The sequence below is a fragment of the Eptatretus burgeri genome, chromosome 6, assembly GCF_056783735.1.
Source record: "Eptatretus burgeri isolate ZD-2024b chromosome 6, Ebu_testis_v1, whole genome shotgun sequence".
Taxonomy (NCBI): domain Eukaryota; kingdom Metazoa; phylum Chordata; class Myxini; order Myxiniformes; family Myxinidae; genus Eptatretus; species Eptatretus burgeri.
The window spans coordinates 86,201,198-86,213,697 of NC_140966.1; the positions used below are offsets into that span (position 1 = coordinate 86,201,198).

The 12,500-nt window shown below is 47.2% G+C and overlaps 2 protein-coding genes across 11 annotated transcripts in view; one reads left to right on the forward strand and one right to left on the reverse strand.

Moving 5' to 3' along the window:
• Positions 1-12,500, forward strand: part of LOC147025248 (A disintegrin and metalloproteinase with thrombospondin motifs 6-like) — a 416,527-nt gene that overhangs the window by 281,417 nt on the left and 122,610 nt on the right. The gene's annotated exons all lie outside the window — the stretch shown is intronic.
• Positions 967-4,513, reverse strand: LOC147025249 (uncharacterized). The gene is made up of 2 exons (XM_085886039.1): positions 2,104-4,513; positions 967-1,545 (listed from the first exon to the last, which is right to left on the reverse strand). Exons 1-2 carry the CDS (start codon positions 2,273-2,275, stop codon positions 1,184-1,186), a joined length of 534 nt encoding a protein of 177 aa, XP_085742165.1. The 5' UTR covers positions 2,276-4,513; the 3' UTR covers positions 967-1,183.

A 12,500-nucleotide genomic window follows, 5' to 3' on the forward strand; every position in this document is an offset into this window, starting at 1 on the left:
TTTTATTTATTTTATATATATATATACATATATATATATATATATATATATATATATATATATATATATATATATATATACATATATTTGTGTATATACAGTAGACTAGGCGTAAGTCGTCAACATCGGGACCGAGAAAAAAGTGACGACTTACGCGTATGCGGACATTCATGATGACTGTGGGGTGTAGGATGAAGTCGTGCGTGGCCTGGACACGTACGTGTGAGAGGGCGCAACAATCTCTAAGCTGGCTATTCTACCAAAAGGGAAACACAATCCTTGGGGCATAGGTGGGGGTTCATTGGTGAGTTGGAAAGTGATCAAGCAAAGATGGAATTCATGAATCACTTTATCAAAAGTAAAGATAATGAACAACTGTAAGACAACTCGTATACCATCAGTGATGGTATATGACCATCGACAGATGTGGAATGAATGGCTGTTAGAATTCATTCATTGGAATTAATGTAGAATGAGTTTTCATGTGTAATGAAAACTCGTATACCATCGACAAATTACATCACACACAGTCATCATGATGACTACCACTCAATACCTATGTGAAAGTGACTGTGGTGATGTACAAAACAAGCCAATATAAAACCATGATCGGACTTCAACACGAAGCTCGATCGATCCTTCACTCCTTCGCCAGAGACTGCATTGCGCAGCCTGTCTACCTCTTTAGTGCATGTGGGACGTCATGCTGCCTGAGCTGAACGCAGCGCAGTTATAAATAGCCTATCACTGGCGGTGTAAACCAATGAGCGCGCATCACGATTCCATGAAATCGGGCTTCTCACGAGTAGACCGTGGGCCATAGGGTGGATATCTATTTGTTTTTTTCATTTCATGACCTGAACCTAGGGATTGGGCAAGAAGGGTGTGGGATGAAGCCTTCTGACCCCCAAAACATCCTATTTTTTTCACAAGCGATATTGTGGTACGTTACCGAGAACTGCTGCTCCAAAACACCAGTATACACCAGGTGTATGTTACATTTGAAAAACCCATTTACGCAGTAAAAAACAACACAAACTATTTGATGTCATGTTCACATTGGTCTTGGCAGCAATATTTATTAATTCAGACCCCCAAAAAGTAGTAAAAATGTTGTTTTAAAGACTCGAGATAGCCACAATTTGTCTCTTCGGCTTGGTCATCTTGAACCTTGTCCAAAACATCATACAAATAGTGCAGTTATTTCATCCTCTTCAGCATCAGAGTCTTCCTCAGCTTCAGATCTGGAGTCTTTATCATCATTCTTATCATCAAAGTCAACATGGCCAGTTATGTTTGAACAGTCGTTCCTGCCGCACTTGCACAAATCTGTGCACGGAATGTTATTCTGTCGGCAAGTGCATGTAGTTTCGTCGCTGCATCGTGTCTTCTTGCAGCTTCCAGTGCAGTTAGCAAGCTCCATCACGCTGTCTGGTGCAGGTGGAAGTGTCATCCAGTCTATGGCAAGTTCCTCTTCCATCATCCATCCATAGCCATCAGGGTCGGGAATGTCAGGGATGGGCTGCATGCTCCTCTTGTAAATTCCTGAAATATTGAAGTGATCAACACTAAGAATGGAGAAATACCTCTGATGTTGTTTTGGAAATATGTATATCATTAACACTAATAACAGTACAATCATATTATTGGGAAATTCTGTGTGGAGAAGTGATTCTGTGAAATATTGAAGTGATCAACACTAAGAATGGAGATATACCTCTGATGTTGTTTTGGAAATATGTATATCATTAACACTAATAACAGTACAATCATATTATTGGGAAATTCTGTGTGGAGAAACATGCTAAATCCAAAACATCCTGCTTTGAGTGTGGAGCAAAAAAATCTCTGGATCATCTACATGTCAAGTTATCTTCACCACTCAACTGTATAGATTGTTACTTCAAGTACTCTTTCAAATAGACCTGTTAATTTTGAACATTTACAAAGCATTGTTGTGACATTCAATATTTTGTTTTCAATTCAATAAACTTTCCAAATAATCATCTTCATTGACACATGCTGCACCATATACTAGTACTCCTGTCCAAACATAAATTACAGGTGATGTTCAATATTCAAAGAAGCAACCAATTAACTTACCAGCTTGGTAATTGGCTTTCTTGATGTGCTGTCTCAGGGCATCTTGGTTGGGAGGCATTGTGATCTCAGACTTTCTAGCAAGACGAAACATGTTGTACCTGGCCTCATTCACAGTAGTGATATTGTGCTGTCCATATAACTTGCAGATAAATGTCTCCAGTGCTTCCATCATGTCTGGATGTATGTCAAACCGTTCTCCAATGTCCAAGGCACTGCACAGCTCTGGATTCTTTAGTATGAGGTTTAAGGCCTTGTTTTTGCCTTTGCCATAGAAGGCACTTACACAATCGCAGCCAGTAAAACAGTGTAGGCCTATCAAAGCTTAGCTGACATCATCCCCAATGCTATCGTGTGAAAAGGTATTTACAAATTTAGGAACGGTTCACTGTTAAAACGTATAAGCTAAGAGATTCATAAAACAGCGACACCAATTATAAATAGCTGGATTTGACCTAATGAACCTCATTACCAATCCAGATGAACATTACACAAAAAAAAAAAAATAGAAAAAATGAATGAAATGGATGTAATACTAGAGAAATATCAGTACGTACATGTTAACACAGAAATGTCAGATTGCCAGTCAACATGGTAAACGCCTAAAAATAATGTTCGGTTTCCCCTCAGATTTCCTTTTTTCTTTAATTTATTTGTATCACCTCGGCCCCTAGGCCCATGCATAAATATTGGACAGTCCATTCAACATCTGTGAGGCTACGTACAAATACAGTACACAAAATAATTTGTACCTTCTAAATACAGGACCCTTAATGAAGGACTACTTGAAGAAAATAAACAGACATTATATTTGTTGCGGCATTTACTTGGTATCCCCCCCCCTAGTTCCAGTAACTGTAACTCAGCTGTATGCTGAGTTACAGGGAAGTATATTAATATCTGCTGCACAAATAAGAAATAGCACCAAACATGGGAGGTTTGTTGGGCTCCAATGCTTTAGCTGGGAAACAGTGAAGAGGGTTTAGCGGGCGGTCGTGGATAATTATAATCCCACAGCACGTACTGATTCACACCTCATGATGTTTGAGATAAACATGACAGATCACCTCAATATTGCCTGGCAGACTTGGCATAATTGTACAATCTAATTCTAATTTTTCATCGCTTGAATTTGGTTTGTTGAAATGCACTCTCTTGTGGTGCTTCGAGACTGTGTAGTGAAGATCTACAGCATCTTTCAGATGATTACACAAGAGGTATGTGTATTATTTTTGATGCTTGAACTCTTCACTTCTTAAAATAAATGTACAGTGGATGTCTATGTACTGATAATGGAGGACTCGAGATCCATCAAGAAAATGTCAGTACAGTTAAAAGTAAAAAAAAAAAATACAGTCTCGACCTCGAGTCATGGTTAGCAGGACTAGATTCTTTCCCCCCTTCCTCAGACTTCCTTTTAAAAATGTATTTGTTTCATACCTCCTTGCATAAATATTGGACAGTTCCTTCAAGTTCAAAATCGTTCAAGACTAAACACACAAAATAATTTTACGTTAAATATACCTCACAAAAAAACATCAAACTAAGTTTTGAAGCATTGTCATGATTTATTATTCAAGTTATTCAACCCATCATGTATTGGCTGCATTTTCTTCTCTCTTTTTCATGCTGCTTTGCACCCTGCTCACTTGTTGTTTGTCGGTAAATCGTCAATAACACACTTGATGAAACGCTGCATCTTGCGGTATAGCTAGAGCTAGTATTGTTACCGTACTGTTGCCATGTTCGTCGAATTCGTCAGCGTGGTTCTTCACGAAATTTCTCGCAATTTCAGCTTGATCACCTTCTAAATTCTGCCACGAAAGAACAAATTGCAAATATCGCGGCCATGTTCTGTCAGTAAAAGGTATTAAACTTGATCTTTTGGCCGGATAAATGCACATATAACAGCGTTTCTCGCTCAAACACTCGTCGTCGTCGCTGCTACTGGAGGCCGCCATATTGTTTACTCGCAACCAGACAACGTTCGTAGCGCGATCCTCATTGGTCAATACATCGAAATGCGTTCGAGGCTAAACAGAGATTTTGGAAATAAAATTCTAAATTTCAACATTATATTACAGGCTAACGTACAAGAATCTCACTTCTGAAAAGTCATGAACATTATTTCATATTTTTTTCCATATTATCATACCAATTTGACGCCCACCCGATTTTCAGTTCACGAAATGAAATGAAAAATCGGAATACCTGGCCGTCTAGAGGTAGAAGTTCGGTGTGACGAGTTAGGCGTGGTAATTTACTTGAGTCTCCATTACGCAGGAACAGACAACATCTGACGACTTAGACGAAGTGACGACTTAGAGATGACGACTTACATACTTTATTCAAAGGGATTTAACATTGGATAAATTCGGGACTTTTTGACGCTGCCGACTGAGGCGAAGTGATGAGTTACACGCTGCCGACTTACGCCTCGTCTACTGTATATATATATATATATATATATATATATATATATATATATATATATACAGTATATATATATACAGTATATATATATATACAGTATATATATATATATATATATATATATATATATATATATATATATATATATATATATATATATTGTTACGGTGCCGGTGCGTCGGCCGCCAACCGACCGCTCTGACTGAGCCGCAAGTCGAGTCGGCCCGACCGATCGACTGGAATATAGATCGCCGCCCGGATAAGTCCGAGTCGACGGGTCCTTGTGCAAGAACCGAAATACGCCAATGGGCAGATCACGTGTGGTTGGGTCGATTGCCAATCTTCAATTTACCTAAATACCCACGTGATCCAACTACCGGGGTATTCCACCCTCGACGGAACTCGTACGGAACAAGCCGCTGAGGCGAGCCTATCCCATGCACGATTCCGAGCGGCTTAATCGCCGAGAACCGTCGGTCCAAATGTCCCCCTTTTACGGCAAACCAACGGCTTTCTAACTCCCAACACACAAAATGCTCAGTCAATGAAAGAATCGACGCGACGAGCTGAAAACTTTTAACAATTGGGGTATTTATTAATAATAATAGGGAACTAGGGGAAGCATGTAAGAGCAGAACTATACCGACTTCACGAAATGCAATGCAAACATTTACAGCACACAAACCACTCAACAATTTCCTTCTTATAGGATGGGCCCACGGACACAAGTACGCACACACACACACCCAAGAAATGCTGGCTGAGGCCTTTAATAAAGGGCTCCAGCTCGGAGGACAGGTGAGCTGAAACCCAGGACCTATCTCGAACCTCTCCACCTCGTGTGGTCTTCCAGTTGTTCGTACCCGGGCTCCAGCGAGAGTGAGCTGGACCCAATCGCCGTGAGCCGCGATCCTTCCCGAGCTCCAGCGAATCCTCCCGCGCTTCTCAACACGTGCTGGTGAGACGAGGCGGCGATCCTTCCCGTCGATGCGCCGCTTCCCCGAGGAACCACCTCCAAGATGAGGCCGATATGTCGTACGAAGCCGGGAACCAAAACGGAGAGCAAAGAGCCCCACGAACCACGAAGAAGAAGAAGAACCACCACCAGCAGCTCGAGCCGAGCAACCGGCTCAACTCTCTTCCAAACCAAGCAGCTCTCCAAAAAGTCTCCACCCGAGCCAAGCCGAGGCCGAAGCTCCCTGAGCCACCAACCCCCTCAAACAAAGCAGGACCCCAAGGCCTGCTGAACAACCAAAGCAGAAAGCCTTCACAAGGCCTCCTCCCTCACCCAAGCCAAGCAGGACTTGACGGCCTGCTGAACAACCACTCGAACACGAACCAACTTGAGGATCTCTTCCTTATCCTCTTCTGCCCTTCCCCCGCTCCTGGCGTGACTCATGACTCATGCCCTCGTGCTCCATCCCCCGCTCAACCACGGGTGGGAGGGAGTTGTTTACGGAATCACGGGACGGGAGGGCTCTTCTTCCTCTTCGCAGAAGAGGGGGAGGTCATCTCTATTGTGTTATGATCGCTCCCTAACTATTAAATTGAATCTCGCAGCACAATTAATCGATTTCTGCCCATTAAACAATGGAAGGTGAGCTATCTAGGGAACAAGCACTTATCGACATAACTGACTAAAGGAACCTGAATGTTGTGTGTGATCGAATTCCCAAATTCGTAACAATATATATGTACAGGAAACCCCCGTTCCTCGTGGGGGTTACGTCCCAAACCTCCCCGCGCTAAGTGAAAATCCGCGATGAATGGACGCCTCCCCAAAAAATCGACTCGTCTGGTCTGGTCGGTTTGGCAGTGATTGGGTTTGAGGTGCCGGAGATCGACTCGTCTGGTCTTGTCGGTTTTGAGGTGCTGGGAACGAGCAGTGCTCATCAACGGCGGCAAACTTTTTCCTTCCCGAAGCATATATCGAGCACCTTAACCTTTTCCTGGAGCGTCAGGACCTTCCTCTAGCGCTTCGGTTCCTTGCCAGAAGCCTTAGAAGGTGCAGGCCGTTTGGGCGGAATCGTAGGGCTTGGAGAAAAAACGTAGAAAATATTTGAAGTTCACAAGCGAAACTTTGTCCCGTGCGTTGTGTGACTCGTCGAGCACCACGCGTTATAATTTATTGCTTAAATAATTTATATTATATATATTATTACCGCGATGTACCAGGGGAATCCACAGAAAAAATTAGTTACGTTCCAAGGGAAAACCCGCGATGAACCGGGGGCGCGATAGGTGAACCGCGATAAAGCGGGGGTTGACTGTATATGTATATATGTATGTATATATATATATATATATATATATATATATATATATATATATATATATATATATATATATATATATATATATATATATTAGGGTGGTCCAAAAAAGTCAAAAAAAATAGAATGTTGCTCCACAAGCTTAAAATTATTCTAATATGATCCAATAACGCACACAAATTTTTTTTATCTTGATCGGAGGTCATTTGGAGGTCGCTCCATATGACGACTATCACTGGCGGTGTAAACGCCAGAAATGTTTCGACGGACATCAAATTAATTATAGATTAGTTAATATCGAAATGAGTAGGATTAGTTACTCAACTCCAGTAATGATAAATCTTGTTTTCGGTCATATTTTCGAAATTGTAGTGAATTCAATGTTGATGCAGTCATTTCTTAGAGTAAATCGACCCCATAGAGTTCGAAAATGCACTCCATTTCCACCTCGGACATCCAGAAGTACCCGCAATCGTACCTGACCATACCCTAATTTATTCAAGTCATGAGACAAAAAGTCGTCATATGGAGCGACCTCTAAATCACCTCCGATCAAGCTAAAAAATTCATGCGCGTTATTGGATCATATTAGAATAATTTTAAGCTTGTGGAGCAACATTCTCTTTTTTTCGACTTTTTTGGACCACTCTAATGTGTGTGTGTGTGTGTGTGTGTGTGTGTGTGTGTGTGTGTGTGTGTGTGTGTGTGTGTGTGTGTGTGTGTGTGTGTGTGTGTGTGTGTGTGTGTGTGTGTGTGTGTGTGTATATATATGTGTGTATATATATATATATATGTATATGTATATGTATATGTATATGTATATGTATATGTATATGTATATATATATATATATATATATATATATATATATATATATATATATATATATATATTGTTGTGGTTGACGAAATTCGCAAACCACCATTCAGGTCCCTTAGTTGAGATATCTCTGTAAGTATACGTGTAGTTAGGCCCAAACCCGTTGTTTAGAGGGAATAAATGTCATTCATGCGGGCTGCGACCCTTTTAGATAGCCGTTTTTCTTTTACTATCTTTATTTTGGACCAGCCGCCATTACTACCACCACCAACCACGTCTCAACAGCCATCACACAACAACCACCAACCACAACGCCGCTTCACAACAACAACCACCAACCACAACGCCGCTTCACAACAACAGCCACGACCTTTACCGTCACAACTCGCCACCATCGCATCACCACCATTCTTGCGCCACTTGTGGGCACCGATACTGGACTCGTGCAGGGCGCGCACCGAGCAGCGTGTTCAGAAACATCACAGACTTTCCGAAGAAAACGGATCAAAAACGACTCACGCCCACTTCTGTTCCGTCCTATCGGTGAGCGTGGGGCGATTTGGCCCCGCCTCCAGGGCGTCGGAGTGCGGTCGCGATATGCAAATTCATGGATCAAAAAGCATTCACGCCCACTTTTCCTCGGTCCAATGGGGAGCCAGTTAGAGGTGAAGGGTCGGAGGTAAAGGGTCAAAGGTGAAGGGGCGAAGCCACGGGGCATATAAGGGGCCGCGTTCGTCAGTCGAGGCAGTTGGGAGTTCGCGGAGCCAGTGAAGAGTTGGGACGAGTCAAGAGAGGAGACGGAGAGGGCGATCGGACGAAGCTGTGGAGAGGCGGCGGCGGCGAAGGCGGTTGAGGGGTGCTCGTGTCGGATTCGGGGAACTGCGGAGGGAGAGGCCGGCGGCGCGACCGAGGTCGTGGTGGAGACGCTCGTCGCGGGACCCGAGACAGGGAGATATCCTCCTTTCCCCCGAGCATCAACAACCCCCTCCTGTTTCCCCCCCCCGCGCTGAGATAGTGCGACAAGGGGGCCCCTTTCCCACCCCCTACCAGACACTGTCCGCGAGGCCCGCGGAGTTGGGGCGCCACCGCCACTTTGCGTCTCATCATCAGACGGGTAGGCCCGACGCGGTCTCGGCCCCAGGCCCGCCTCATCCTTGAGGGTGGTCCTTTTCTTTTGCTTTGGGTATATGTGTTGTCGGCGCCGTCTGTGAAGTAAAACTGTATAAGTGTTGCCGTGTGCCCGGTAGTCAGTTAGATCTGCATTGTTGCATTTGCTTTTTGTGTAATATTGTGTTTCTTCTTCTTTTACATTTGCTTTTGGTGTAATTGTATATGTGTGCTTTCCGTTCATCGTGAAATAAATGTGCTTTATGTTGAACTGTTTTCCCGCTTCGCTTCGTCTTTTCCTCTATTGAATCTCCATCTTACTTCACGTAAAGGGTTGGTCGTGGGCTAAAACGCCCGATAATTAATCGAACCGTCCAGGTTGACGATAACACCGCTCGGTTATCTCGATAGTACGGAACGGGTCGCTTAAAGTGGCCCGTGTCCGAAGTCGACCTGCGGCGAGGTGCGGTCGCCCGGTCTACCCTCCGTGTGGGTACTTAGGTAGGTCGAATTTGTCGAGCAACCCTATCCCACGCGGGGGCCGATTGGCACGATCGTGGTGAGGCCGAAAGGTCCACCCGTGACTAGTTCCCGGCGTTAGTCCGAGAGGGTCACGACGGGATTGTCCGTCCGGTGGGCGACGTGCCGCGATTCGAGTTACGTGGCCGTTCGCACGCCGGCGGGCGCGAATCAGCAACACTGGTGTCAGGTCGTGCGATACAAACTCATCGCCCTCCTCGCGGCACTGGTATCGGAGAACGGGAAAACGGGCTCTCCTGTCTCCAGCTAAATTCACGGGAATCGGTCCAGGGGTGAGAGGAGCGACCCCCGATTCCCTCCAAATTACGAGCGACCTAAATTAACCCTTCACGAGAAATAAGATGGCATCTCAAGGCGAGCGGGAGCCGGGGGTATTAGAAATGGATGTAGAATGTGTAGGATCCATGGCTCAGGATGAAATCCCCGTGCAGGAAATGTTGGTTGTGCAGGAACACGGACTCGCCCAACTGAACCCAGAGCCCGAAATAGGTGCGGCGGCGGCCGCGGTGTATGACACCTCCCCTCCCCCTCTCCACCAAAACCCTTCCCCGATCCCTGCCGAAACGGCTCACCCAAGCGCACCCGACATGGCCCAGCTATTCACCATGCTGGCAAAGATGAATGCGGAAATGAAAAACGAAATGAAAGGCATGAACGAAAAGATGGATACAAACAAAATGAAATGAAAAACGAAATGAAAGGCATGAACAAGCAAATGAACGGAATGAACAAGCAAATGAACGGAATGGAAACAAACATGAGGCAAGAAACTAAAAAGCTGCGGGGTGAGACGCAGAACATGGGCCGATGCCTGCAGGCGGGCATGAAGGCTGTTAGCAGGGAGCTTAAAATGGCGACTCCACGTGTGGGAGCGAACGAGCTGGAAGGGGGTGCAACGGCTGTCAGGCCCGCGGTGGAGGCAGGTGACAAAATAATTCGGGGGGCGTGTTGGGCGAGGGTCGTGACAGAAAAAGTGACGGTAGCCGGGAAGGGAACGATAGAGGGAAGACTACACGATGAAGACGGGGTAAGTGACGCACACACACACACACGGAGGTAGTGGAGGATAATGGGGGTGAGCTGGTGGACTGGGTGGAGGCCCGGTGCGAGCAGCTGGATGGCCTCCTCCAGGAACGAGGGGAGGGAGTATGCCCCCTTGAGGCGAGTCACGACCAGGTGAGTTCGGTCGTGCTTTGCGAGGTCGAGGGGAGGAGTGCTGTGGACAGGTGCACGGAGAGCTTGGGGGGTATAGAGGCCCCGGAGACCCTTGTGGGGACACGAATCCCCAGTGTGGTTGTCCCTGTGTGTGTGGTGCAAGGTGTGAGTGCGTCCCCGTGTGTGGAAGCGACCCCGTGTGTGAGTGGTGTGGTGGCGATTGTGCCGGAGTACGTGCTTCCCAGCACGCCATGTGCAAAAGGGGCACTGCAAGTGGAAGAGGCCGTGTGTGTGAGTGAAACGGCCAGTATGGATGAAACACCGCGGTTGAGTGCCCCCGCGTGTGTGAGTGATGCACGGTGTATGAGTGAGGCACCGCGGGTGAGTGCCCCCACGTGTGTGAGTGGTGTGGTTTGTGTGAGAGAAATGGCACGAGTGAGTGGAAGGCCGCGAGTGCGTGGAGCCACGTGTGCGAGGGAGGTAGCATGCGTGAGTGAACGGCCGAGTGCAAGGGAGACCGTGTGTGTGAGAGAGCGGTATGTAAGGGAGATGTCGGTGGGCATGTGTGAACATGCAGCCGCGTCTCCCGGGGTGAATGTAATGGAATGGAGTGTGAGCGTCGTAACACGCAGGTGTGCGTGGGTCGAATGGCGACGACGGCGACATGTGAGGAAAGGAAGCCGGGTAGCGGCTGTAGTTGTTTCGGGGACCGTGCCGGGTTCGCCCAGCAGCGCGCGCGAGGTCCGTGCTGTGAACGCACGAGGCCCCCACGTGCTCGCTTGCGAGAGTGAAGTCCCGGTCCGGAAACGCACGCGGTGGATTTGCCGATCCCGCGGACGGACAAAGTTTAGGCAGGATTATGGATTTGGACCGGACGGGTTCTCCACGCGATCGTGTGTGTTAAGCTCCAACGGGCAAAGCACATGTGTTCGCGTGGGCAACCCCTCGAGACGTGGGACTTGTGTTTTTTTTTATGCGCACGGTGACGCCATGGCTGCACGTGGGGTTGGAATCCGGCAGGAGGGGTATCCCTGCCGGATAGTACCGTCCAAGGAGGGACGAGGAACACGTGCAGCTGCATGACGTCACGGGCAGGTGCAAAGTGCGCGAGCTGTGAGTTGCCGCGCTGGTGCTGCGCATGTAAAAAAAAAAAAAAAAAAAAAAAGCAAGCCTCACTTTCGGGTGCACAGGATTCCTGGGCAAGGGGTGGAAGACCCCCTTGACCAGGGCACAGGATGGAAACTAGTTAGGGGGAAGGGTTAGCTTAGTTAGACCGACTTCATGGGGCAGGGGTAAGTCCTCATGGAGTCCGTGGAATGGATTAGTTAGAGGGATTTAGATGAGCTTTAGGTGGGGAAATAAAAGTTATTTTAGAGATTTGGAGACAGTGACAGACTTTGGATGTGTAGTGGGGACGTAGCTTAGCTACGTAGGTTAAATGGAACGTGCTATAGTTTAAGGGACGACGTGGGAGCACGAGTTAGTTAGGGGATGTAGTTAGGAGGATGGCAGAGTTCAGCGGTGAGTGTGTTGAAGAGTTGGTGAGTGAAGTGGAAGCATGTGCTTGGTGAGTGAGTGAGGCCAGCGGGTCTGTGTGAGTGGAGCGAATGGGGAATGCATGGTGCGATGAGTGATTGGGGGGAGGAGTGACTCCCGCCCAAGGGCCCCCGGGGTCAGTGTAGACTGAGTTAGTGGGTTAGTCAAATTAACAAATATGGAAGTCGTTTTGTTGTTGGTGTGGAAGTAGGCTCGAAACCCGTTTGGAGGGGTGCAGGAGCCCTGTTGACGGGCTGGGAGCGTGGCTGCGAAAAGTGAGTATCGCTGAGTGGGTACCCCGGGCACCAGGCTAGTCGGCCGTGGTAGGCCAAGGGCCCATGGGGGGCCGGGATAGCGTAGTGGGCGCGGGTGCGCCTGCTTGGTGCGGGGGCCTGGGGCGCCATTAGCCGCGTGGGCAGTGTTGTGGGCACGGGTGACCCTCGGAAAGGGGCCCGGGAAGCCAGCCTGCCACGTGTGCGTTTCAGGGGAGGTGCCATGGGGGGCGCTCCCCGGTGTTTGGGGAGCTGGTAGGCTCGG

Excerpts from the sequence above, each read along its gene's own strand:
- LOC147025249 (XM_085886039.1), bottom strand. The coding sequence starts at position 2,275 with ATGATGGAAGCACTGGAGACATTTATCTGCAAGTTATATGGACAGCAC. Across the intron at positions 1,546-2,103 it reads GAAAGCCAATTACCAAGCTG|GAATTTACAAGAGGAGCATG; the intron begins GTAAGTTAATTG and ends TCAATATTTCAG.